Raw genomic sequence first — 27091 nt, forward strand, 5'->3', positions numbered from 1 at the left:
GTTACTGGGATGCATAAGCGCCTGAAAATGCATTGCATATTCCATTGGGAATAGAATCTTGATAGAAATTGTACTTTCTAGTGTGATAAACTTATGCTAGTGAGTTTTCATCTTGGACATTAATTTTATACCAGCTTACCTTGTATTCATTTCTCATAAACATTGCCATTTTATACAAGTAGCAAAATAAGGATGCTAGCTAGAATATTTCAATACATGATCACAACAGACGATTATGTGGTCTGGAAACATACAACACATCAGTAAATCTTATAGTAGTTCTTCACCAAGGGGTACTCTTGGTATTTTACTATATTCAACGCTCCCATGTAGCTCAATCTCTTCACCATGATTCTTCTTGCACTCGAAGTATAAAACTGTGTATGCCTGAAACTTGAACATGGTTATCGAACAGATAAAACCCACCAGAAAAAAAAGCAAGATCGCCTGAGTCAATGCGGGCTGTTTAACCATCATCATCCTCGAGAAGAAATGAAAGAAAACATATGATAGAAGATCCAACAGAAAGTTCAGAAGAAACCCTTTTAACTTCATGCCTTTAACAAGCCTCCCAGCTCTTCCTAACGCCTCAATTCCAGAACACTCTTCTAGCACGGAAACCACCATGGATAGAACCCAAACAACTGAAAAATATAGATACATGCTCACAACAAGAACCACGAGCGCCCATAGTATCAGTTTTGATACAATCTTGTTCCCAGAAGTCACTATGATAAGAACCATTACGAAAAAGAAACCAATGTAGAGAAAGCCAATTCTGAGAAGTGTTACATGAAAAGAAGTGATGAAGGTCCTTTTTAATGGTTGTGGCATCCTTAAGATCAGATCTATATGAGATATTTTCTCGTCCTTGTGAGCAGCTCCAATTAGCAAAATAATTGCATTTTGGGCAATAAGAGACGTGATGAATAGGCCTACAATGAAAGCTAGTTCGGTGCCTAAGAATATTTTGAACTCTTTCTGCATCGTATTTTGAACTTGTGCAAAAACAGGGCCTTGTGGATCTTGAGAAGGTAGCATCATAGATTTTGTGACAACATCAAATATCATTGGTTTGACTGTAGAGATGTTCAAGACGGAGAAAAGAGACGCGATGATGATGTAGATCGAGGTTACAATGGCCATTAGTTTGCTATTTTTCGACATAATCACGATCCATTTCTTCAAGAATTCTAGGAACTGAAGAAAAATCTTTTTGGATTCCATCTGTAGTCTAAAGAGTTTTCAGTGACAAAAGATCAGGCAAGTCTATCAACTTTATAGAGAAAAAAAAACGCGTTTCAAGATTTAGTAAAAGAAATAACGGGAAACTAACATTTCACAGTTTGTGATGGTTTGATTCAGGAAGGAATTATAAGTTATCCTCTTAATATGAGCCACTAGTCTATCTCAAATTTATATAATGACATAAAAGGGCATTTAAAAAATATGTTTGAAATTTATATAATGACATAAAAGGACATTTTAAAAAAATGTTTTCTATAATTTATTAAGGGATATATTTGGAAAATTAAAAAAAAAAAAAAAAAACTCTTAAGAAAGTAGTCTAAGTAACTTTTTAAAACGTTAGCTTATAAACTATTTTTGGTTTGCCTAACATGACAACTTAAAAAAGATCAGATCGAAAACTTAATTAGCTTATCAGCTAGCTGTGGTGACCCAAACATAGCCTTAATCATTAAGACTTTGATTATTATTAGTTTTTTTTTTTTTTTTTTTTTTTTTTGCTAAAATGACAAAAAATTGTTATGCAACCTTTCAATTGAAACTGTTGGTTGTGGTGAATAAGCGACTAAAATAAGAAGATGAAATGATGTCTTACTTCTTTTCCCCTTAGTGCAGTGAAGGCCCACCCGCGGGAGTTGTCTGATCATAGCCCCACCACATTGCTGTCTGTTGTTACCGACTTTGGACCAATCCCGTTCAAACTATTCAACTCCTTGTTACTAAGAGAGGGTTTTGATCAGGTGGTAATTGACACATGGAACCGGTTTATGGGTTATGGCACTCTAGATGCTTATCTGGCTGTCAAACTCAGATTTTTAAAATAATCGATTAAGAAGTGGAGAAAAATAGAGGGTCTGAAAGAAATGAAATAGTTAAGTGATACAAAGAATATGGTCAATGAACTTGAGAAGCTTGCCGAATTCAGACCTCTCACTACTGAGGAGGTGAACAATTGGAACAATGGGATTAAAAAGATAACAGAGTTGGAACGATTGAAGACCATGGACCTAAAACAGAAAGCCAAAATTAAATGGATTGTTGATGGGGATGAAAATACTAAGTTTTTCCATGGTTACATCAACAACAAGAATAGGAGGAATCGTTTGCATGGCCTCATGATCAACGGTCGTTGGACTACTGAGCTCAACGAGATTAAAGAGGAAGTATTCAAATTCTACGAAAGGAAATTCAAGGAAGATCACCTCTCCAGACCTAAACTCATCAACTCGAGGTTCAAAACAATCTCAATGATGGATGCCATTAGAATCGAATCTCCCTTAATTTTAAAGGAGGTTAAAGATGCAATTTGGCAATGCAGAAGTGAAAAAGCCCCAGGACCCGATGGCTATTCCTTTAAGTTTTTTAAAAAATTTTGGGACATCATTAAATACGATGTGATGAATTTTGTGAGGTATTTCGAAGCGTTTGGTTCGTTATCTCGTAGGTGCAACTCTTCTTTCATTATGCCTTCTCCTAAAGTCAAAGACCCGCTTTCATTGAATGACTTCCGTGCAATAAGTCTTATTGGATGCTTAAGTAAGATCATAAGCAAGCTACTATCCACTCGCATGAAGACAGTCATTGGTGGGGTAATTGATGATGTTCAGCCGGCATATGTGGAAGGACGTTGTATACTTAACGACCCCCTTATGATTAATGAGATCTGTTCATGGGCAAAGCGGTTTAGGAAAAAAGTCCTTCTCTTCAAGGTAGATTTCGAAAAAGCATTCGATTTGTTGAATTGGGAATACTTAGATTCGATTCTTGCACATATGGGGTTTGGGAACAAATGGAGGATGTGGATTCAGGGTTGTTTAAAATCGTCTAGAGTGTCAGTTATCATCAATGGCGCTCCAACGAAAGAATTCTCTAATTCTAAAGGGATTAGGCAAGGGAATCCTCTTTCACCATACTTATTTATTATCACTATGGAGGGCTTAAACGTAGCTCTCAAATCTGCTTGAGATAAAGAGATCTTTAAAGGGATACAAATTCCCAGAAACGGACCAAGGCTATCTTACTTATTCTACGCGGACGATGCGTTGTTTATTGGTGAGTGGTCTCGAGCTAATCTCAAAAACCTTGCGCGAATTTTAAGGTGTTTTCACATATCTTCGGGCCTCAAGGTAAACTTTCATAAATCAAGAGTTTTTGGTATTGGCGCCACCTTGAAAGAAACAGCGAATTGGGAAAGCTTATTGGGGTGTGAAGCTGGAGTTCTCCCCTTTGACTACCTTGGAGTCCCAGTAGAAGCCAACATGAATCTTATAAAAAATTGGAGGCCCATACTTAAGAAATTCCATTCCAAACTATCTCTCTGGAAGGCCAAAACCCTCTCGTTTGGGGGTAGATTAACGTTAATAAAGTAAGCTCTTGGTAATCTACCCACCTACTACTTATCATTGTTCAAGGCCCCGAAGGGTGTATTAGACGAGATGGAGGAAATTAGAAGAACATTTCTATGGGGTGGGTGCGACGAAAGAAAGAAAATACATTGGGTGGCATGGGATAAAGTCCTAGCAGCTAAAAGTGACGACGGACTGGGTGTTGGCTCTATACAAGCCTTAAACATTGGGTTACTCGTGAAATGGTGGTGGCGTTTAAAAAAAGAGAAGTACTCTCTATGGGCTCGGGTAATCCACGGTCTACACAACTTGTCAAATAAGCCATTCGATTACTTATCTAGACAAAATGGTAGTGGGGTATGGAGTACCATTGGAGGAATTAAAAAGGAATTGTTGAAGCATAGATTGGGAGTTCACGATATATTCAAGTTGGTGGTGGAAGCAGGAAACGAAACCTTATTCTGGTACGACTCATGGTTGGATTTAGTGAACTTAAAAGCCAAATACCCTTCCCTATTTGAGTTGGAATCCAGAAAAAAGTGTTCAGTCGCTGACAGAATTTCAGGAGCAACTATCACATGGAATTGGAAGTCTCACCCCCCGATTTTGGATTAGGGCCAACCGTCCGAGCGCTCACTAATGACATTTCGGGTGTTCGCCTAGTTCATGGAGCTGACCACTGTAGATGTAAGCTAAGGAGTGATGGCACGTACACTGTTAGATCAGTTAGAAAGATTATTGACAAACATCTTATCACCACTACAGGACCTAAGACAATACATTAGAGTAAGGCGGACCCAATCAAGGTGTTATGTTTCGTTTGGAGAGCTGCACAAGGTAGAATACCTGCAGCTATTGCTCTGGAGACAAGGGGTATAAAGGTCAATTCACTGTTGTGTAGCTCGTGTATTGGACAACAGGAAAGTGCAGAACATGTTCTCATCGACTGGCCGTTTGCGTCCAGAATCAGGAACAATGTCATGAGCTGGTGTGGAGTAAGGCTTGATCAAAACTTAATAAGGGATACCGGTGATCTTCTTCATGCTATAGACGCCTGAAAAGGAAACGGCTAGCTATTATATGTTACAAAATGTTATGGAATTTATGGCGATTCAGGAGCAAACGACTATTTCAACAGGAAGGAATTTGATTGCTACAAGGTACTGAATGTATTAAGACTATCGTCTTTTATTGGCTAAAACACAGGGGTAAAAATGTAATTTGTAATTGAGACGAGTGGTTAGTGTCGCCTTTTATCGGCTTGTAATGGCCTAAACTCTTTTGTATGTTGCTTTGGGTCCCTCATCTAGTTACTTGCTACGTGAGGTGATTCTCTTTATAATATATTTTGTCACACCCCGAAACCGATGGCGGAAGCGTTCCGGGGCGGAGGACGTCATGTATAGCATCACAACCAATGAATAACAGCAATCATAGCAACACAACCATTACAGTGAATACTTAAGTAAAAATGTTTACATCAGTTTAAAACATTGTTTGAATTACATTCAATAGCTTTGTATAGTATAAACTTAAAACTCTTATTGCTCCCGTTCCTCGAAAATCCAGCAAGTACCTGTCTACTGATTTCCTGAGAATACAAGCAGTTTAAAAGAGTATCAGCATAAAGCTGGTGAGTTCATAAGCGATGGTTTGTAGTGAAAATCGTTGATGAGTTCGGAAAATATTTGTATAGTTTCAAGAAAATCCGATATTTTCCTTAGTGAAAATGTAGTGTTATCAGTTCTGTAATAAACCATGAATATCTGTATGTTTCCAAGAAAATCCGATATTTTCTTTAGTGAAAAGGGTAGCGTTATCGATTTCGTATAAAACCATGAATGTTCGTTACTGAAAACTGTAGTGATATGCGAAAATACTACCTCATGGACTAGCTAAAACTAATCATGAAGTGTAAGTATTTTATATGTGAACCCATTGCATAATCGGTTCTGTTTGAAAAACCCTGGCTTTAGCCAGAATACGTAGTGTGTATCAGTTCTATTTAGTAAAAGTAGAACTGTTGAAGAGTGTTAAGCTGTAAACTAAAGGTGATTTATACATATTGTGAGTCGTATAACCATGCTTGATATGACTAGAGACCTTTCCAACATTCTTCAGGCGTCGAGTTAAATGACATTTGTACATCTCAGGCGTGCCCGCCTAACTGTAGCTAGCAGTCCAGATGTGGGATTGTCAGTCCCGAATAGATCTATTCACAAATCTCACGCTCTCCCTCCAGGAGACTCTGGTTATACAGTGGTAGGATTTATCCCTGTACACCTAAGGGTACAGTAGTGAAGTAGCGCCTCACAGTATCGTACAATCTAGTTTACATGTAGTGTAGTAGCATTCTCCGTAGTGAAAATCCGTATGTATCCCGTATATAGTGATAATTACAGTTATGAAAACCATGATAAAGTAGTGATGTAAACTGTAAACGGTTTCTGTTTCAGCACATATGTTTAGTAGTGAAAGTTTCTATACTTGATATGTTTTAGAAAAATCCCAAACTATACCGATTATAGTTTGCATGTATAATGTAGTGAATAGCGAGTCCGGAAAACTATGCAATTTTAGTGAAAACGCCCCTTTATGCTCAACACAGTACAAAGGGTTAAAGTATGAGCATTGCATGAGTTTTGAAAACATTTATGTTTAGCTTGTATTCCCCCCTGAAAACATTAAAAACACGGAAAAATGTAGGGGTATGAACTCACAGTTCTTGTTGTGAAATCGTTGACTGAATGAAGATCCTTGAGTTGTTGCACGTGACACTTAACGAAATCCGGGACTTGATCGAATCGAAGAAAATGAGTTTTCAGCCAAAAGCACCACCAAAAAGGTGTTTACGGTCGAAGAGGGGTTTACGGTTCCCGAAGGCTCGGTGAGTTTACGTCCGTAAACTCAAGAACAGAGTTTACGGTTCTTGAAGGCTTGGACCGTAAACTCAAGAACATAGTTTACGGTTCTTGAAGGCTTGGACCGTAAACTCAAGAACAGAGTTTATGGTTCTTGAAGGCTTGGACCGTAAACTCAAGAACAGAGTTTACGGTTTCTGAAGGCTGACCGTAAACTCAAGAACACTAGAGCTGGATGCTGATTTCGAAGAGACGAGTGCCCTGAGACGTTCCAAAGCGACCCAAACGTGGTTTTCTCGATGATTTCTGAAATTTGAAGGCGTTTTGAGTGTTTACGGTTAAGGTTCTTAGAGAGAGAAGGAGAGAGTTTTTGGCCAGAAATGTTCTAATGAATGTGGAGGCATCGTATTTATAGGGGTGAGGTGGGGGGTCCACTCGTTACTGACCGTAAACGGGTTTACGGGCGTAAACGAGTATACGGCCGTAAACACGTTTACGGTCGTAATCTCATTTAGACCGCAAATGCTTGATTTTTCGAAATAATCGGGTTTCCGTGTGATTTTTGGTTCCGACTCGTAAATAATTTAATTAAATATAACTAGATTATTTTCTAAACAAAAAAGTTTGACGGAAAAGTTAATGAATTCGAAATTTTATTAACGGAAATCACGAAACGGAAACGGGAAAAGTTTCGGGTTGTCACATCAATCTTAGTGTTTATAGTTGTATACAACGTAAGGTTCGGTATACTAGTTCGCTATAAACAAGGGCTCTACGCTAAAATTATACTTTCAAAATATAAAGTATTTTTATAAAAAGTATACGAGCATGCATACATAACAAAATTCGTGTCGCTAGTAGAAAAGAACAAAAGTATTTGGATGCTGGAACGTTGCGGTTAAACCTGGGCAGTTATGTAATCATGTCTAGGGTGAATATAGCCTGATCAACTATATTCAGTCGAGACATACCAACATGTGCTTGGGAGTGACTGTGGTGTTACAACAGGCCTAAAACTTACCAAACATCATCTCACATATAATACTATAGGAGTATTTTCGCTAGAGCCAAACTCAGTATACAGATTCACTCTAAGTGTTGCTACCTCTTCTTCCTTAAGCGATAACTTACTCGTGATAGTAACCTTTCGGTGCTTATCGCTCGGTAGTATACTTTTATTATCAGGATGAGATATATTTTGTTTTATATATATCTCGAGGACTTACCGTCCTCTTCTTCCTGACTGTTTTCTAGAACGAGATGCCTCCTCGACCAAGACCCATCAGAAGAAACGACGACACCCCGCCACCACCACCACCCCCTCAGTTCGACCCCGTCATGTTCCAGGCAGCAGTTACAGCCGCCGTGACTGCAGCATTGGCACAAGTGAATGCTGGTGGGGCTGGAGGTGGAACCAACCCTCAAAGGCAAGACAGATCCCAGGGACAACAAAAAGAATGTTCCTACAAGGACTTCATGATTGCAAAACCCAAGTCCTTCGACGGAAATGGAGGTGTCATCGCCCTGACTCGATGGTTCGAGAAGATCGAATCCATCTTCGAAATTTGCGTTTGTTCTGAAGCAAACAAGGTGAAGTTCGCCGCCTGCACCTTCACTGACAGAGCCTTGACCTGGTGGAATGGTCGAGTCAAAACCCTAACCCTGCCAGTGGCTAATGTCATGGGTTGGGAAAGACTGAAGGAGCTCATGCTCGCGGAGTACTGCCCGAGGGGCGAAGTGCAAAAGTTGGAACATGAACTCTGGAACTTGAAGATGAAGGGTTCCGACATCGCTGCCTACACCGCGAGATTTTGTGATCTGGCTCTCCTCTGTCCGGGAATGGTCACCCCGAAAAGCAAGAAAATCGAAAGGTACATCAGGGGACTGACACAACCAACCAAGGGGAATGTCTTGGCTGCGAGGCCGACCACATTTGAAAGCGCCAAGGATCTGGCACAGACTTTGATCGATCATGGAATCGATCTGGATGAAGTGGCAGCTGTCTCTGAATCACAAAAGGAAAGCGGTAGGAAGAAGAAGAAGTTTGGTAACAAACGAAAGGGTCAGTCTTCGCAGGATCCCTCCAAGAAACAACAAACAGTGGTAGTTCATGTTGTTACTGCTCCTGCTGCTGCTCCCACTGCTGTTCCAACCACCCAATCTCCTACCGGTGGTTATGCTGGAAAACTACCCCTGTGCAACAAGTGTAACTTTCACCATCACGGACCCTGCCGTGAGTTGATATGCAACAACTGTGGAAAGAAAGGACACACAGTTCGATACTGCAAGACGCCGGCTCAACCGGCCAACCAGGCTCCGGGAGCGGGCGCTGGTCAAACTTGTTATAGATGTGGAGAGGCTGGGCACTTTAGGAGAAACTGCCCCAAGGTAGCAACTGGGGGCAATACAGGAAGAGTTTTGGTGATGGGCCAGGAGGAAGCAGTTGCTGATCCTACCGTTGTTACGGGTACGTTCCTCCTTGACAACTCTTATGCATGCATTCTCTTCGATTCTGGTGCGGAGAGGAGTTTTGTTAGTCATACATTCAAACATTTAATCAAGTGTGAATCCTAACCTCTAACCGAAACATTTACCGTCGAGATGGCTAACGGAAAGAAGGAGAGCACTAACGACATATTCATAGGCTGTACTCTTACTCTAGACAATTATCCGTTTCCCATCGACCTTATGCCTGTGTCCATCAAGAGTTTCGACGTCATTATCGGCATGGACTGGTTAAGCTTCAATCATGCTGATATTCTTTGTTTCGAGAAGGCTATCCGTCTCAATCTTCCCTCTGGTGAAGCCCTCATGATTTACGGAGATAAGCCTAGCTCGAACCTCCGTATCATTTCATGCATCAAAGCTCGGAAGTATCTGCGAAAGGAGTGCCATGCATTTCTAGCTCACGTTATAGACGTGACGCAAGGAGTTAGAGACCTCGAGAGCATCCCCGAAGTCTGTAACTTTCCTGACGTTTTCCCCGAAGATCTCCCAGGAATCCCTCCCGAGCGCCAAGTCGAGTTTCGTATCGACTTGATCCCCGGAGCTACTCCTGTATTCCTTACCGTTTAGCGCCAGCGGAAATGAAAGAATTATCCAGCCAACTCAGTGAGTTGATCAGCAAAGGATTCATAAGGCCGAGTTCCTCACCCTGGGGAGCTCCGATCTTATTTGTGAAAAAGAAATATGGATCCTTTCGGATGTGCATTGACTACCGTGAGCTGAATAAGCTTACTATCAAGAACCGATATCCCTTACCCAGAATCGACGATCTCTTCGACCAACTTCAGGGAGCCAGCTATTTCTCAAAGATAGATCTAAGATCAGGGTACCATCAGTTGCGAGTTCATGAGGATGATGTGCCCAAAACAACATTCCGAACTCGCTATGGACACTACGAGTTTGTAGTAATGCCCTTTGGTCTAACCAACGCACCGGCAGTATTCATGGACTTGATGAATCGGGTGTGCCGCCCTTCTTAGACAAGTTCGTGATTGTGTTCATCGACGATATACTTGTCTATTCGCGGAGTGAGGATGACCATAAACAGCACTTAAGGCAGGTGTTGGAAACATTAAGGGTAGAAAAACTATACGCGAAATTTTCGAAGTGCGAATTCTGGATCAAGAAGGTGAATTTCCTTGGACACGTGATTAGCAAGAAAGGAATACATGTGGACCCGTCCAAGATCAAAGCGATTGAGAATTGGTCTGCACCAAAGACACCCACAGAAATCCGGCAATTCTTGGGTCTCGCGGGCTATTATCGCAGGTTCATCCAGAACTTCTCCAGAATCGCTAAGCCTTTAACCACCCTGACACAGAAGGGTGTAACCTTCAGTTGGGGAGTCAAGCAAGACACTGCATTTCAAACATTGAAGCAGGCCCTGTGCAGTGCACCTGTCTTGTCCCTGCCCGAAGGGACGGAAGACTTCGTAGTCTATTGTGATGCATCCAATCAGGGCCTAGGCTGTGTGCTCATGCAGAGAGGAAATGTCATCGCCTATGCCTCGAGGCAGTTGAAAACACACGAAGTCAATTACACAACCCATGATTTAGAATTGGGAGCAGTGGTCTTTGCGTTAAAGATCTGGAGACACTATCTCTATGGAACCAAGTGCACTATCTTCACCGACCATAAGAGCTTGCAACATATTTTCGATCAAAAGGAGTTAAACATGAGACAACGGCGATGGGTAGAGTTACTCAGTGACTACGAGTGCGAAATTCGCTATCATCCCGGCAAGGCCAATGTGGTAGCAGACGCCCTCAGCCGAAAGGAGTATTCGGGGCGTAAGGTGAAGGCACTAACAATGACCATCCATTCCTACCTGTCCGCACAGATCAGAGAGGCTCAGCTCGAAGCCTTAACACCCGAGAACGTGACAGATGAAGCTTTGCGGGGAATGGACAAGGACTTGGAGGTCAAAGGAGACGGAGTGTATTATTTCATAAACCGGATCTGGACCCCAAAGTTCGGCGGGTACAGAGAGATCAAACGAACGAAACAAAGTCGCATCCCGATAGTGAAGGTTCGTTGGAATGCCAAGCGGGGACCTGAATTCACTTGGGAGCGCGAAGATCAGATGAAACAGAAGTATCCGCATCTCTTTCCTAATCCATGATTTGTATTTCTGGGTTCGAATTTCGGGACGAAATTCCCTCTAACGGGGGGATGATGTGACAACCCGAAACTTTTCCCGTTTCCGTTTCGTGATTTCTATTAATAAAATTTCGAATTCATTAACTTTTCCGTCAAACCATTTGGTTTAGAAAATAATCTAGTTATATTTAATTAAATTATTTACGAGTCGGAACCAAAAATCGCACGGAAACCCGATTATTTCGAAAAATCAAGCATCGAGTCATATCTCAAATAATCTAGTTATATTTATGTTATGTTCTAAAGTTCTTCTGAATATGTATGGTAAGTTTTAGACATGTCACAACACCACTATCACTCCCAAACACATGTTTGTCATATCTCAAATCAATATAGTTGATCAGACTATATTAATCCCAGATATGATTACATAACTGTCCATGTTTGACTGTAATGTTCAACATCCAAATACTTTTAAGTTCTTATAACTGTGATATTGTACTTGTCGGTATGATTGTTAGTATACTTATTGTAAAAATACTTAAATTTTAAAAGTATACTTGTAGTCTGAGCTCTCAGCCCCAAATGTATTTATAGTTTGTATATCTTTTATGGATTGATAAACTGAGTTCACTATAAACAATGCTCTGATACCAATTTGTCACACCCCCAAACCAGACGGCGGAAACGTCCGGGGTGGAGGACTTCATTTGTAGTATTACAACACATGTAATATAGTAAACAAAGTATAAACAACCATTGTATTTAAAAAGTATAAATATTTACATGTGTTTCAACATTGTATACTGAAACTAAATAGTTGTACAAAAGAAGAAGACAAGACATAAATAGCTCCATCTTCTCAAAAGCTCGGGGTGTACCTGTCTACTGGTTCCCTGAGAATATAAGTAATTTGAAAAGAGAGTATCAACATAAAGTTGAGTGAGTGAATAAGTATTTATGTTTTGTAAGAATGTCTTCTGTTTCTTGAATATATAAACTGTTTCCAGAAAATCCTATATTTTCTGTTGTATATGAAAAGTAGTTTTTTTTGTTACATAGACTGTTCTATTTGTAAACCAATGTTCTGTATTTGTAATCTTTATGTAAGCTTGTATCTGAGAGTATGTATGATTTCATCAACTGTACTGTAAACTGTAATGTAATACTGTAAACTGTATCTTGTAAACTAGTACTTTGAAAATGTACTTAAGTTTATTTAATCATACACTAACATATTGTTGATATCTTTTATATGAGTTATTACAACCATACTGACTAGATGGCCTGACCCAACGCTATGAGTGCGCTGAAAACTGTTGATAACAATTTGTCACTCACAGGCGTGTATGCCTGTAGCTAGCAGTCCGAGTGCGGGGTTGTCAATCCCAATATAGATCTATACACACACTGTTTCGATCCCCTGCTGGAGATTCTGGTTATAATGTCAGGACTTTAACTGTATTGTTTAAATTTAACTATAGATATTTTAAGGATTTTAACAAATAAAGGTTATTATCACAACCTTAATCAATACCCAAATAATAAAAAGGATTTTGGTTGACCTCTGTTTGACTTTTGTTTGACTAGAGTTGACTTTATAAACAGTAAATAACAGGATGTTACAATGTTAAATTTACAAAATCATTTTTTAACTTTAGGATACATATTTACATAAACTTACATATTTTCTTCGGGTTGCAAACCTCTATTCTGATCGTCTGAATAACCATAACCAAAACAGAAGCATAGTTGGTCTATTTATATTGAATTGGATTTCTATTTGATTTACTGTTATAACATCTTTTAAAAAAAATATGGTACTTAAAATCAAAAATGGAACCAAACCTGTGCTTACTCTTTAGGGCATGCCAATTTTTTTAAAGAATTTGTTGTTTAATAGAACACAAGTTGTTATTGCTGTGGGTAAATGATATATGATATGTCAATGCTTAATGAAACAATTGCAATTGATAATAACTAAGTTTCAATTTTGTTTCAATACCAAAATGACCTAACGATCATTAACTTTTTAATTTGTAAATAGTCTTTGAACCCAACTCTTAGTCAAACTTCCAAATGAAAGCAATAAAACTATTATATGGATTCGTCCAAACCCATGTAAATATTCATGGGTAACATAACTATTTCATTCGAATAATATGAAATAGAGACAACGAATATCCCACACGGATGTTAACTTCATAAATACTTAGTCTAAACACACAATTGTCGTAGGAAAAAAAACTATTTTAAATTTTTATTGGAGACTTAATTTAAAAACACCTTACCATATGTTGATGATGAAATTGATTACCTGTTGAGAGATATGCAACATCAAAACAACAACTCTGGAAAATTTTATGGAGTTTGCAAACAAAAAAGAAGAACTAAGATTTGGTTTAAGCATTTTATCGAGCAGTTGGTGTGCATCAAAATTACTTTCAAATTCCTATAAAAATTAGACAAAGAGAAGAAAACACGGTGCATGAGAAACATAATTAAAACATGAATGAAAGAGTGATGAGCAAACCAGTTCTTCTTCTAGTGGGTTGATGTAAGTAATCTACGCCAAATCAGACCCTGCGTCACTTCAACTTCTAGAGTTAAGTACTATATTCAATCATTGGTGTATATGTTAATACTTCACCCAAAAATCGGACAAATGAAAAAGAACCCTCAAAAGGAATCCCAAACACTTTTTAAACAACATCTTTTGGAAAAAGGTCTTTTACAAAAACTCCTTTTACAAAAAGGACTTTTCCCCTTGAAAAGGAATCCAAACACCCCCTTAAAGCGGTGATGTAAAGAAAAATAAAGAGGATGGTACTTGTGCAGGCATGTTATTGGAGAACAAAACGGTGGAGAAGAAGGGTCGGATAGTTATTTCCACAGTTATTTACACGTGTAATCCACCAACAATAAAAATATGGATAAATAACAAAAAACAAAGAGTTAAGTACTATATTCAATCATCTGGTGTATATGTTAATAGTTCACCCAAAAATCGAACAAATGAAAAAGAGCCCGCAAAAGGAATCCCAAACACTTTTTAAACATCTTTTGGAAAAATGTATTTTACAAAAACTCCTTTTACAAAAAGGACTTTTCCCCTTGAAAAGGAATCCCAAACACCCCCTTAAAGCGGTGATATAAAGAGAAATAAAGAGGATGGTACTTGTGCAGGCATGTTATTAGAGAACAAAACGGTGGAGAAGAAGGGTCGGACAGTTATTTCCACAGTTATTTACACGTGTAATCCACCAACAATAAAAATATGGATAAATAACAAAAAACAAAGAGTTTAGTAGTATATTCAATCATGTGGTGTATATGTTAATACTTCACCCAAAAATCGGACAAATGAAAAAGAGTCCTCAAAAGGAATCCCAAACACTTTTTAAACAACATCTTTTGGAAAAATGTCTTTTACAAAAAGTCTTTTACAAAAAGGACTTTTCCCCTTGAAAAGGAATCTCAAACACCCCCTTAAAGTGGTGATGTAAAGAGAAATAAAGAGGATGGTACTTGTGCAGGCATGTTATTGGAGAACAAAACGGTGGAGAAGAAGGGTCGGACAGTTATTTCCACAGTTATTTACACGTGTAATCCACCAACAATAAAAATATGGATAAATAACAAAAAACAAAGAGTTAAGTACTATATTCAATCATCTGGTGTATATGTTAATACTTCACCCAAAAATCGGACAAATGAAAAAGAGCCCTGAAAAGGAATCCCAAACATTTTTTAAACATCTTTTGGAAAAATGTCTTTTACAAAAAGTCCTTTTACAAAAAGGACTTTTCCCCTTGAAAAGGAATCCAAACACCCCCTTAAAGCGGTGATGTAAAGAGAAATAAAGAGGATGGTACTTGTGCAGACATGTTATTGGAGAACAAAACGGTGGAGAAGAAGGGTTATTTCCACAGTTATTTACACGTTTAATCCACCAACAATAAAAATATGGATAAATAACAAAAAACAAAGAGTTAAGTACTATATTCAATCATCTGGTGTATATGTTAATACTTCACCCAAAAATCGGACAAATGAAAAAGAGCCCTGAAAAGGAATCCCAAACACTTTTTAAACAACATCTTTTGGAAAAATGTCTTTTACAAAAAGGGCTTTTCCCCTTGAAAAGGAATCTCAAACACCCCCTTAAAGCGGTGATGTAAAGAGAAATAAAGAGGATGGTACTTGTGTAGGCATGTTATTGGAGAACAAAACGGTGGAGAAGAAGGGTCGGGAGGTTATTTCCACAGTTATTTACACGTGTAATCCACCAACAATAAAAATATGGATAAATAACAAAAAACAAAGAGTTAAGTACTATATTCAATCATCTGTTGTATATGTTAATACTTCACCCAAAAATCGGACAAATGAAAAAGAGCCCTGAAAATGAATCCCAAACACTTTTTAAACAACATCTTTTGGAAAAATGTCTTTTACAAAAAGGACCTTTCCCCTTGAAAAGGATTTTCAAACACCCCCTTAAAGTGGTGATGTAAAGAGAAATAAAGAGGATGGTACTTATTCAGTCATGTTATTAGAGAACAAAACGGTGGAGAAGAAGGGTCGGACAGTTATTTCCACAGTTATTTACACGTGTAATCTACCAACAATAAAAATATGGATAAATAACAAAAAACAAAGAGTTAAGTACTATATTCAATCATTTGGTGTATATGTTAATACTTCACCCAAAAATCGGACAAATGAAAAAGAGCCCTGAAAATGAATCCCAAACACTTTTTAAACAACATATTTGGGAAAAATGTCTTTTACAAAAAGGACTTTTCCCCTTGAAAAGGAATCTCAAACACCCCCTTAAAGTGGTGATGTAAAGAGAAATAAAGAGGATGGTACTTGTTCAGTCATGTTATTGGAGAACAAAACGGTGGAGAAGAAGGGTCGGACAGTTATTTCCACAGTTATTTACACGTGTAATCCACCAACAATAAAAATATGGATAAATAACAAAAAACAAAGAGTTAAGTACTATATTCAATCATCTGGTGTATATGTTAATACTTCACCCAAAAATTGGACAAATGAAAAAGAGCCCTGAAAATGAATCCCAAACACTTTTTAAACAACATCTTTTGGAAAAATGTCTTTTACAAAAAGTCTTTAACAAAAAGGACTTTTCCCTTAAAGAGGATGGTACTTGTGCAGGCATGTTGGAGAACAAAACGGTGGAGAAGAAGGGTCGGACACGTATTTCCACAGTTATTTACACGTGTAATCTACCAACAATAAAAATATGGATAAATAACAAAAAATAAAGTAGAAAAGAAAAAAAACAGCTAATCACATGCAGGAACTGTTCCATAAGGGGCTTCTAAATTGATCTATATATATATATATATATATATATATATATATATATATATATATATATATATATATATAATTAGTTTAAGAGACAAATTTAATATAATATATTAAAAATGGCTAAGTTTAGTAAATGATATATATCATTCAATCAACTCATTCATGTATTTGGAATTGAATTTGTGCCTTTAGAATTACCCATTTTAGTTACTGGGATGCATAAGCGCCTGAAAAGGCATTGCATATTCCATTGGGAATAGAATCTTTATAGAAATTGTACTTTCTAGTGTGATAAACTTATGCTAGTGAGTTTTCATCTTGGACATTAATTTTATACCAGCTTACCTTGTATTCATTTCTCATAAACATTGCCATTTTATACAAGTAGCAAAATAAGGATGCTAGCTAGAATATTTCAATACATGATCACAACAGACGATTATGTGGTCTGGAAACATACAACACATCAGTAAATCTTATAGTAGTTCTTCACCAAGGGGTACTCTTGGTATTTTACTATATTCAACGCTCCCATGTAGCTCAATCTCTTCACCATGATTCTTCTTGCACTCGAAGTATAAAACTGTGTATGCCTGAAACTTGAACATGGTTATCGAACAGATAAAACCCACCAGAAAAAAAAGCAAGATCGCCTGAGTCAATGCGGGCTGTTTAACCATCATCATCCTCGAGAAGAAATGAAAGAAAACATATGATAGAAGATCCAACAGAAAGTTCAGAAGAAACCCTTTTAACTTCATGCCTTTAACAAGCCTCCCAGCTCTTCCTAACGCCTCAATTCCAGAACACTCTTCTAGCACGGAAACCACCATGGATAGAACCCAAACAACTGAAAAATATAGATACATGCTCACAACAAGAACCACGAGCGCCCATAGTATCAGTTTTGATACAATCTTGTTCCCAGAAGTCACTATGATAAGAACCATTACGAAAAAGAAACCAATGTAGAGAAAGCCAATTCTGAGAAGTGTTACATGAAAAGAAGTGATGAAGGTCCTTTTTAATGGTTGTGGCATCCTTAAGATCAGATCTATATGAGATATTTTCTCGTCCTTGTGAGCAGCTCCAATTAGCAAAATAATTGCATTTTGGGCAATAAGAGACGTGATGAATAGGCCTACAATGAAAGCTAGTTCGGTGCCTAAGAATATTTTGAACTCTTTCTGCATCGTATTTTGAACTTGTGCAAAAACAGGGCCTTGTGGATCTTGAGAAGGTAGCATCATAGATTTTGTGACAACATCAAATATCATTGGTTTGACTGTAGAGATGTTCAAGACGGAGAAAAGAGACGCGATGATGATGTAGATCGAGGTTACAATGGCCATTAGTTTGCTATTTTTCGACATAATCACGATCCATTTCTTCAAGAATTCTAGGAACTGAAGAAAAATCTTTTTGGATTCCATCTGTAGTCTAAAGAGTTTTCAGTGACAAAAGATCAGGCAAGTCTATCAACTTTATAGAGAAAAAAAAACGCGTTTCAAGATTTAGTAAAAGAAATAACGGGAAACTAACATTTCACAGTTTGTGATGGTTTGATTCAGGAAGGAATTATAAGTTATCCTCTTAATATGAGCCACTAGTCTATCTCAAATTTATATAATGACATAAAAGGGCATTTAAAAAATATGTTTGAAATTTATATAATGACATAAAAGGACATTTTAAAAAAATGTTTTCTATAATTTATTAAGGGATATATTTGGAAAATTAAAAAAAAAAAAAAAGAAAAAAAAAAAACTCTTAAGAAACTAGTCTAAGTAACTTTTTAAAACGTTAGCTTATAAACTATTTTTGGTTTGCCTAACATGACAACTTAAAAAAGATCAGATCGAAAACTTAATTAGCTTATCAGCTAGCTGTGGTGACCCAAACATAGCCTTAATCATTAAGACTTTGATTATTATTAGTTTTTTTTTTTTTTTTTTTTTTTTTTTTTTGCTAAAATGACAAAAAATTGTTATGCAACCTTTCAATTGAAACTGTTGGTTGTGGTGAATAAGCGACTAAAATAAGAAGATGAAATGATGTCTTACTTCTTTTCCCCTTAGTGCAGTGAAGGCCCACCCGCGGGAGTTGTCTGATCATAGCCCCACCACATTGCTGTCTGTTGTTACCGACTTTGGACCAATCCCGTTCAAACTATTCAACTCCTTGTTACTAAGAGAGGGTTTTGATCAGGTGGTAATTGACACATGGAACCGGTTTATGGGTTATGGCACTCTAGATGCTTATCTGGCTGTCAAACTCAGATTTTTAAAAGAATCGATTAAGAAGTGGAGAAAAATAGAGGGCCTGAAAGAAATGAAATAGTTAAGTGATACAAAGAATATGGTCAATGAACTTGAGAAGCTTGCCGAATTCAGACCTCTCACTACTGAGGAGGTGAACAATTGGAACAATGGGATTAAAAAGATAACAGAGTTGGAACGATTGAAGACCATGGACCTAAAACAGAAAGCCAAAATTAAATGGATTGTTGATGGGGATGAAAATACTAAGTTTTTCCATGGTTACATCAACAACAAGAATAGGAGGAATCGTTTGCATGGCCTCATGATCAACGGTCGTTGGACTACTGAGCTCAACGAGATTAAAGAGGAAGTATTCAAATTCTACGAAAGGAAATTCAAGGAAGATCACCTCTCCAGACCTAAACTCATCAACTCGAGGTTCAAAACAATCTCAATGATGGATGCCATTAGAATCGAATCTCCCTTAATTTTAAAGGAGGTTAAAGATGCAATTTGGCAATGCAGAAGTGAAAACGCCCCAGGACCCGATGGCTATTCCTTTAAGTTTTTTAAAAAATTTTGGGACATCATTAAATACGATGTGATGAATTTTGTGAGGTATTTCGAAGCGTTTGGTTCGTTATCTCGTAGGTGCAACTCTTCTTTCATTATGCCTTCTCCTAAAGTCAAAGACCCGCTTTCATTGAATGACTTCCGTGCAATAAGTCTTATTGGATGCTTAAGTAAGATCATAAGCAAGCTACTATCCACTCGCATGAAGACAGTCATTGGTGGGGTAATTGATGATGTTCAGCCGGCATATGTGGAAGGACGTTGTATACTTAACGACCCCCTTATGATTAATGAGATCTGTTCATGGGCAAAGCGGTTTAGGAAAAAAGTCCTTCTCTTCAAGGTAGATTTCGAAAAAGCATTCGATTTGTTGAATTGGGAATACTTAGATTCGATTCTTGCACATATGGGGTTTGGGAACAAATGGAGGATGTGGATTCAGGGTTGTTTAAAATCGTCTAGAGCGTCAGTTATCATCAATGGCGCTCCAACGAAAGAATTCTCTAATTCTAAAGGGATTAGGCAAGGGAATCCTCTTTCACCATACTTATTTATTATCACTATGGAGGGCTTAAACGTAGCTCTCAAATCTGCTTGAGATAAAGAGATCTTTAAAGGGATACAAATTCCCAGAAACGGACCAAGGCTATCTCACTTATTCTACGCGGACGATGCGTTGTTTATTGGTGAGTGGTCTCGAGCTAATCTCAAAAACCTTGCGCGAATTTTAAGGTGTTTTCACATATCTTCGGGCCTCAAGGTAAACTTTCATAAATCAAGAGTTTTTGGTATTGGCGCCACCTTGAAAGAAACAACGAATTGGGAAAGCTTATTGGGGTGTGAAGCTGGAGTTCTCCCCTTTGACTACCTTGGAGTCCCAGTAGAAGCCAACATGAATCTTATAAAAAATTGGAGGCCCATACTTAAGAAATTCCATTCCAAACTATCTCTCTGGAAGGCCAAAACCCTCTCGTTTGGGGGTAGATTAACGTTAATAAAGTAAGCTCTTGGTAATCTACCCACCTACTACTTATCATTGTTCAAGGCCCCGAAGGGTGTATTAGACGAGATGGAGAAAATTAGAAGAACATTTCTATGGGGTGGGTGCGACGAAAGAAAGAAAATACATTGGGTGGCATGGGATAAAGTCCTAGCAGCTAAAAGTGACGACGGACTGGGTGTTGGCTCTATACAAGCCTTAAACATTGGGTTACTCGTGAAATGGTGGTGGCGTTTAAAAAAAGAGAAGTACTCTCTATGGGCTCGGGTAATCCACGGTCTACACAACTTGTCAAATAAGCCATTCGATTACTTATCTAGACAAAATGGTAGTGGGGTATGGAGTACCATTGGAGGAATTAAAAAGGAATTGTTGAAGCATAGATTGGGAGTTCACGATATATTCAAGTTGGTGGTGGAAGCAGGAAACGAAACCTTATTCTGGTACGACTCATGGTTGGATTTAGTGAACTTAAAAGCCAAATACCCTTCCCTATTTGAGTTGGAATCCAGAAAAAAGTGTTCAGTCGCTGACAGAATTTCAGGAGCAACTATCACATGGAATTGGAAGTCTCACCCCCCGATTTTGGATTAGGGCCAACCGTCCGAGCGCTCACTAATGACATTTCGGGTGTTCGCCTAGTTCATGGAGCTGACCACTGTAGATGTAAGCTAAGGAGTGATGGCACGTACACTGTTAGATCAGTTAGAAAGATTATTGACAAACATCTTATCACCACTACAGGACCTAAGACAATACATTAGAGTAAGGCGGACCCAATCAAGGTGTTATGTTTCGTTTGGAGAGCTGCACAAGGTAGAATACCTGCAGCTATTGCTCTGGAGACAAGGGGTATAAAGGTCAATTCACTGTTGTGTAGCTCGTGTATTGGACAACAGGAAAGTGCAGAACATGTTCTCATCGACTGGCCGTTTGCGTCCAGAATCAGGAACAATGTCATGAGCTGGTGTGGAGTAAGGCTTGATCAAAACTTAATAAGGGATACCGGTGATCTTCTTCATGCTATAGACGCCTGAAAAGGAAACGGCTAGCTATTATATGTTACAAAATGTTATGGAATTTATGGCGATTCAGGAGCAAACGACTATTTCAACAGGAAGGAATTTGATTGCTACAAGGTACTGAATGTATTAAGACTATCGTCTTTTATTGGCTAAAACACAGGGGTAAAAATGTAATTTGTAATTGAGACGAGTGGTTAGTGTCGCCTTTTATCGGCTTGTAATGGCCTAAACTCTTTTGTATGTTGCTTTGGGTCCCTCATCTAGTTACTTGCTACGTGAGGTGATTCTCTTTATAATATATTTTGTCACACCCCGAAACCGATGGCGGAAGCGTTCCGGGGCGGAGGACGTCATGTATAGCATCACAACCAATGAATAACAGCAATCATAGCAACACAACCATTACAGTGAATACTTAAGTAAAAATGTTTACATCAGTTTAAAACATTGTTTGAATTACATTCAATAGCTTTGTATAGTATAAACTTAAAACTCTTATTGCTCCCGTTCCTCGAAAATCCAGCAAGTACCTGTCTACTGATTTCCTGAGAATACAAGCAGTTTAAAAGAGTATCAGCATAAAGCTGGTGAGTTCATAAGCGATGGTTTGCAGTGAAAATCGTTGATGAGTTCGGAAAATATTTGTATAGTTTCAAGAAAATCCGATATTTTCCTTAGTGAAAATGTAGTGTTATCAGTTCTGTAATAAACCATGAATATCTGTATGTTTCCAAGAAAATCCGATATTTTCTTTAGTGAAAAGGGTAGCGTTATCGATTTCGTATAAAACCATGAATGTTCGTTACTGAAAACTGTAGTGATATGCGAAAATACTACCTCATGGACTAGCTAAAACTAATCATGAAGTGTAAGTATTTTATATGTGAACCCATTGCATAATCGGTTCTGTTTGAAAAACCCTGGCTTTAGCCAGAATACGTAGTGTGTATCAGTTCTATTTAGTAAAAGTAGAACTGTTGAAGAGTGTTAAGCTGTAAACTAAAGGTGATTTATACATATTGTGAGTCGTATAACCATGCTTGATATGACTAGAGACCTTTCCAACGTTCTTCAGGCGTCGAGTTAAATGACATTTGTACATCTCAGGCATGCCCGCCTAACTGTAGCTAGCAGTCCAGATGTGGGATTGTCAGTCCCGAATAGATCTATTCACAAATCTCACGCTCTCCCTCCAGGAGACTCTGGTTATACAGTGGTAGGATTTATCCCTGTACACCTAAGGGTACAGTAGTGAAGTAGCGCCTCACAGTATCGTACAATCTAGTTTACATGTAGTGTAGTAGCGTTCTCCGTAGTGAAAATCCGTATGTATCCCGTATATAGTGATAATTACAGTTATGAAAACCATGATAAAGTAGTGATGTAAACTGTAAACGGTTTCTGTTTCAGCACATATGTTTAGTAGTGAAAGTTTCTATACTTGATATGTTTTAGAAAAATCCCAAACTATACCGATTATAGTTTGCATGTATAATGTAGTGAATAGCGAGTCCGGAAAACTATGCAATTTTAGTGAAAACGCCCCTTTATGCTCAACACAGTACAAAGGGTTAAAGTATGAGCATTGCATGAGTTTTGAAAACATTTATGTTTAGCTTGTATTCCCACCTGAAAACATTAAAAACACGGAAAAATGTAGGGGTATGAACTCACAGTTCTTGTTGTGAAATCGTTGACTGAATGAAGATCCTTGAGTTGTTGCACGTGACACTTAACGAAATCCGGGACTTGATCGAATCGAAGAAAATGAGTTTTCAGCCAAAAGCACCACCAAAAAGGTGTTTACGGTCGAAGAGGGGTTTACGGTTCCCGAAGGCTCGGTGAGTTTACGTCCGTAAACTCAAGAACAGAGTTTACGGTTCTTGAAGGCTTGGACCGTAAACTCAAGAACATAGTTTACGGTTCTTGAAGGCTTGGACCGTAAACTCAAGAACAGAGTTTATGGTTCTTGAAGGCTTGGACCGTAAACTCAAGAACAGAGTTTACGGTTTCTGAAGGCTGACCGTAAACTCAAGAACACTAGAGCTGGATGCTGATTTCGAAGAGACGAGTGCCCTGAGACGTTCCAAAGCGACCCAAACGTGGTTTTCTCGATGATTTCTGAAATTTGAAGGCGTTTTGAGTGTTTACGGTTAAGGTTCTTAGAGAGAGAAGGAGAGAGTTTTTGGCCATAAATGTTCTAATGAATGTGGAGGCATCGTATTTGTAGGGGTGAGGTGGGGGGTCCACTCGTTACTGACCGTAAACGGGTTTACGGGCGTAAACGAGTTTACGGCCGTAAACACGTTTACGGTCGTAATCTCATTTAGACCGCAAATGCTTGATTTTTCGAAATAATCGGGTTTCCGTGTGATTTTTGGTTCCTACTCGTAAATAATTTAATTAAATATAACTAGATTATTTTCTAAACAAAAAAGTTTGACGGAAAAGTTAATGAATTCGAAATTTTATTAACGGAAATCACGAAACGGAAACGGGAAAAGTTTCGGGTTGTCACATCAATCTTAGTGTTTATAGTTGTATACAACGTAAGGTTCGGTATACTAGTTCGCTATAAACAAGGGCTCTACGCTAAAATTATACTTTCAAAATATAAAGTATTTTTATAAAAAGTATACGAGCATGCATACATAACAAAATTCGTGTCGCTAGTAGAAAAGAACAAAAGTATTTGGATGCTGGAACGTTGCGGTTAAACCTGGGCAGTTATGTAATCATGTCTAGGGTGAATATAGCCTGATCAACTATATTCAGTCGAGACATACCAACATGTGCTTGGGAGTGACTGTGGTGTTACAGCAGGCCTAAAACTTACCAAACATCATCTCACATAAAATACTATAGGAGTATTTTCGCTAGAGCCAAACTCAGTATACAGATGCACTCTAAGTGTTGCTACCTCTTCTTCCTTAAGCGATAACTTACTCGTGATAGTAACCTTTCTGTGCTTATCGCTCGGTAGTATACTTTTATTATCAGGATGAGATATATTTTGTTTTATATATATCTCGAGGACTTACCGTCCTCTTCTTCCTGACTGTTTTCTAGAACGAGATGCCTCCTCGACCAAGACCCATCAGAAGGAACGACGACACCCCGCCACCACCACCACCCCCTCAGTTCGACCCCGTCATGTTCCAGGCAGCAGTTACAGCCGCCGTGACTGCAGCATTGGCACAAGTGAATGCTGGTGGGGCTGGAGGTGGAACCAACCCTCAAAGGCAAGACAGATCCCAGGGACAACAAAAAGAATGTTCCTACAAGGACTTCATGACTGCAAAACCCAAGTCCTTCGACGGAAATGGAGGTGTCATCGCCCTGACTCGATGGTTCGAGAAGATCGAATCCATCTTCGAAATTTGCGTTTGTTCTGAAGCAAACAAGGTGAAGTTCGCCGCCTGCACCTTCACTGACAGAGCCTTGACCTGGTGGAATGGTCGAGTCAAAACCCTAACCCTGCCAGTGGCTAATGCCATGGGTTGGGAAAGACTGAAGGAGCTCATGCTCGCGGAGTACTGCCCGAGGGGCGAAGTGCAAAAGTTGGAACATGAACTCTGGAACTTGAAGATGAAGGGTTCCGACATCGCTGCCTACACCGCGAGATTTTGTGATCTGGCTCTCCTCTGTCCGGGAATGGTCACCCCGAAAAGCAAGAAAATCGAAAGGTACATCTGGGGACTGACACAACCAACCAAGGGGAATGTCTTGGCTGTGAGGCCGACCACATTTGAAAGCGCCAAGGATCTGGCACAGACTTTGATCGATCATGGAATCGATCTGGATGAAGTGGCAGCTGTCTCTGAATCACAAAAGGAAAGCGGTAGGAAGAAGAAGAAGTTTGGTAACAAACGAAAGGGTCAGTCTTCGCAGGAGCCCTCCAAGAAACAACAAACAGTGGTAGTTCATGCTGTTACTGCTCCTGCTGCTGCTCCCACTGCTGTTCCAACCACCCAATCTCCTACCGGTGGTTATGCTGGAAAACTACCCCTGTGCAACAAGTGTAACTTTCACCATCACGGACCCTGCCGTGAGTTGATATGCAACAACTGTGGAAAGAAAGGACACACAGTTCGATACTGCAAGACGCCGGCTCAACCGGCCAACCAGGCTCCGGGAGCGGGCGCTGGTCAAACTTGTTATAGATGTGGAGAGGCTGGGCACTTCAGGAGAAACTGCCCCAAGGCAGCAACTGGGGGCAATACAGGAAGAGTCTTGGTGATGGGCCAGGAGGAAGTAGTTGCTGATCCTACCGTTGTTACGGGTACGTTCCTCCTTGACAACTCTTATGCATGCATTCTCTTCGATTCTGGTGCGGAGAGGAGTTTTGTTAGTCATACATTCAAACATTTAATCAAGTGTGAATCCTAACCTCTAACCGAAACATTTACCGTCGAGATGGCTAACGGAAAGAAGGAGAGCACTAACGACATATTCATAGGCTGTACTCTTACTCTAGACAATTATCCGTTTCCCATCGACCTTATGCCTGTGTCCATCAAGAGTTTCGACGTCATTATCGGCATGGACTGGTTAAGCTTCAATCATGCTGATATTCTTTGTTTCGAGAAGGCTATCCGTCTCAATCTTCCCTCTGGTGAAGCCCTCATGATTTACGGAGATAAGCCTAGCTCGAACCTCCGTATCATTTCATGCATCAAAGCTCGGAAGTATCTGCGAAAGGAGTGCCATGCATTTCTAGCTCACGCTATAGACGTGACGCAAGGAGTTAGAGACCTCGAGAGCATCCCCGAAGTCTGTAACTTTCCTGACGTTTTCCCCGAAGATCTCCCAGGAATCCCTCCCGAGCACCAAGTCGAGTTTCGTATCGACTTGATCCCCGGAGCTACTCCTGTATTCCTTACCGTTTAGCGCCAGCGGAAATGAAAGAATTATCCAGCCAACTCAGTGAGTTGATCAGCAAAGGATTCATAAGGCCGAGTTCCTCACCCTGGGGAGCTCCGATCTTATTTGTGAAAAAGAAATATGGATCCTTTCGGATGTGCATTGACTACCGTGAGCTGAATAAGCTTACTATCAAGAACCGATATCCCTTACCCAGAATCGACGATCTCTTCGACCAACTTCAGGGAGCCAGCTATTTCTCAAAGATAGATCTAAGATCAGGGTACCATCAGTTGCGAGTTCATGAGGATGATGTGCCCAAAACAGCATTCCGAACTCGCTATGGACACTACGAGTTTGTAGTAATGCCCTTTGGTCTAACCAACGCACCGGCAGTATTCATGGACTTGATGAATCGGGTGTGCCGCCCTTCTTAGACAAGTTCGTGATTGTGTTCATCGACGATATACTTGTCTATTCGCGGAGTGAGGATGACCATAAACAGCACTTAAGGCAGGTGTTGGAAACATTAAGGGTAGAAAAACTATACGCGAAATTTTCGAAGTGCGAATTCTGGATCAAGAAGGTGAATTTCCTTGGACACGTGATTAGCAAGAAAGGAATACATGTGGACCCGTCCAAGATCAAAGCGATTGAGAATTGGTCTGCACCAAAGACACCCACAGAAATCCGGCAATTCTTGGGTCTCGCGGGCTATTATCGCAGGTTCATCCAGAACTTCTCCAGAATCGCTAAGCCTTTAACCACCCTGACACAGAAGGGTGTAACCTTCAGTTGGGGAGTCAAGCAAGACACTGCATTTCAAACATTGAAGCAGGCCCTGTGCAGTGCACCTGTCTTGTCCCTGCCCGAAGGGACGGAAGACTTCGTAGTCTATTGTGATGCATCCAATCAGGGCCTAGGCTGTGTGCTCATGCAGAGAGGAAAGGTCATCGCCTATGCCTCG

The 27091-nt window shown here is 39.3% G+C and overlaps 2 protein-coding genes across 2 annotated transcripts; both read right to left on the minus strand.

Moving 5' to 3' along the window:
• Positions 1-270: 270 nt before the first annotated feature.
• LOC145130947 (uncharacterized) lies at positions 271-1227 on the minus strand. The gene has a single exon (XM_079065693.1). The coding sequence runs from the start codon at positions 1225-1227 to the stop codon at positions 271-273; it is 957 nt and encodes a 318-aa protein (XP_078921819.1).
• A 15651-nt stretch (positions 1228-16878) lies between these two features.
• LOC145130948 (uncharacterized) lies at positions 16879-17835 on the minus strand. Its single transcript, XM_079065694.1, has one exon. The coding sequence runs from the start codon at positions 17833-17835 to the stop codon at positions 16879-16881; it is 957 nt and encodes a 318-aa protein (XP_078921820.1).
• Positions 17836-27091: the final 9256 nt, after the last annotated feature.

This window comes from Lactuca virosa, chromosome 8, assembly GCF_052849685.1.
Source record: "Lactuca virosa cultivar CGN04683 chromosome 8, Lactuca_virosa_CGN04683_v6, whole genome shotgun sequence".
NCBI classification, from domain to species: domain Eukaryota; kingdom Viridiplantae; phylum Streptophyta; class Magnoliopsida; order Asterales; family Asteraceae; genus Lactuca; species Lactuca virosa.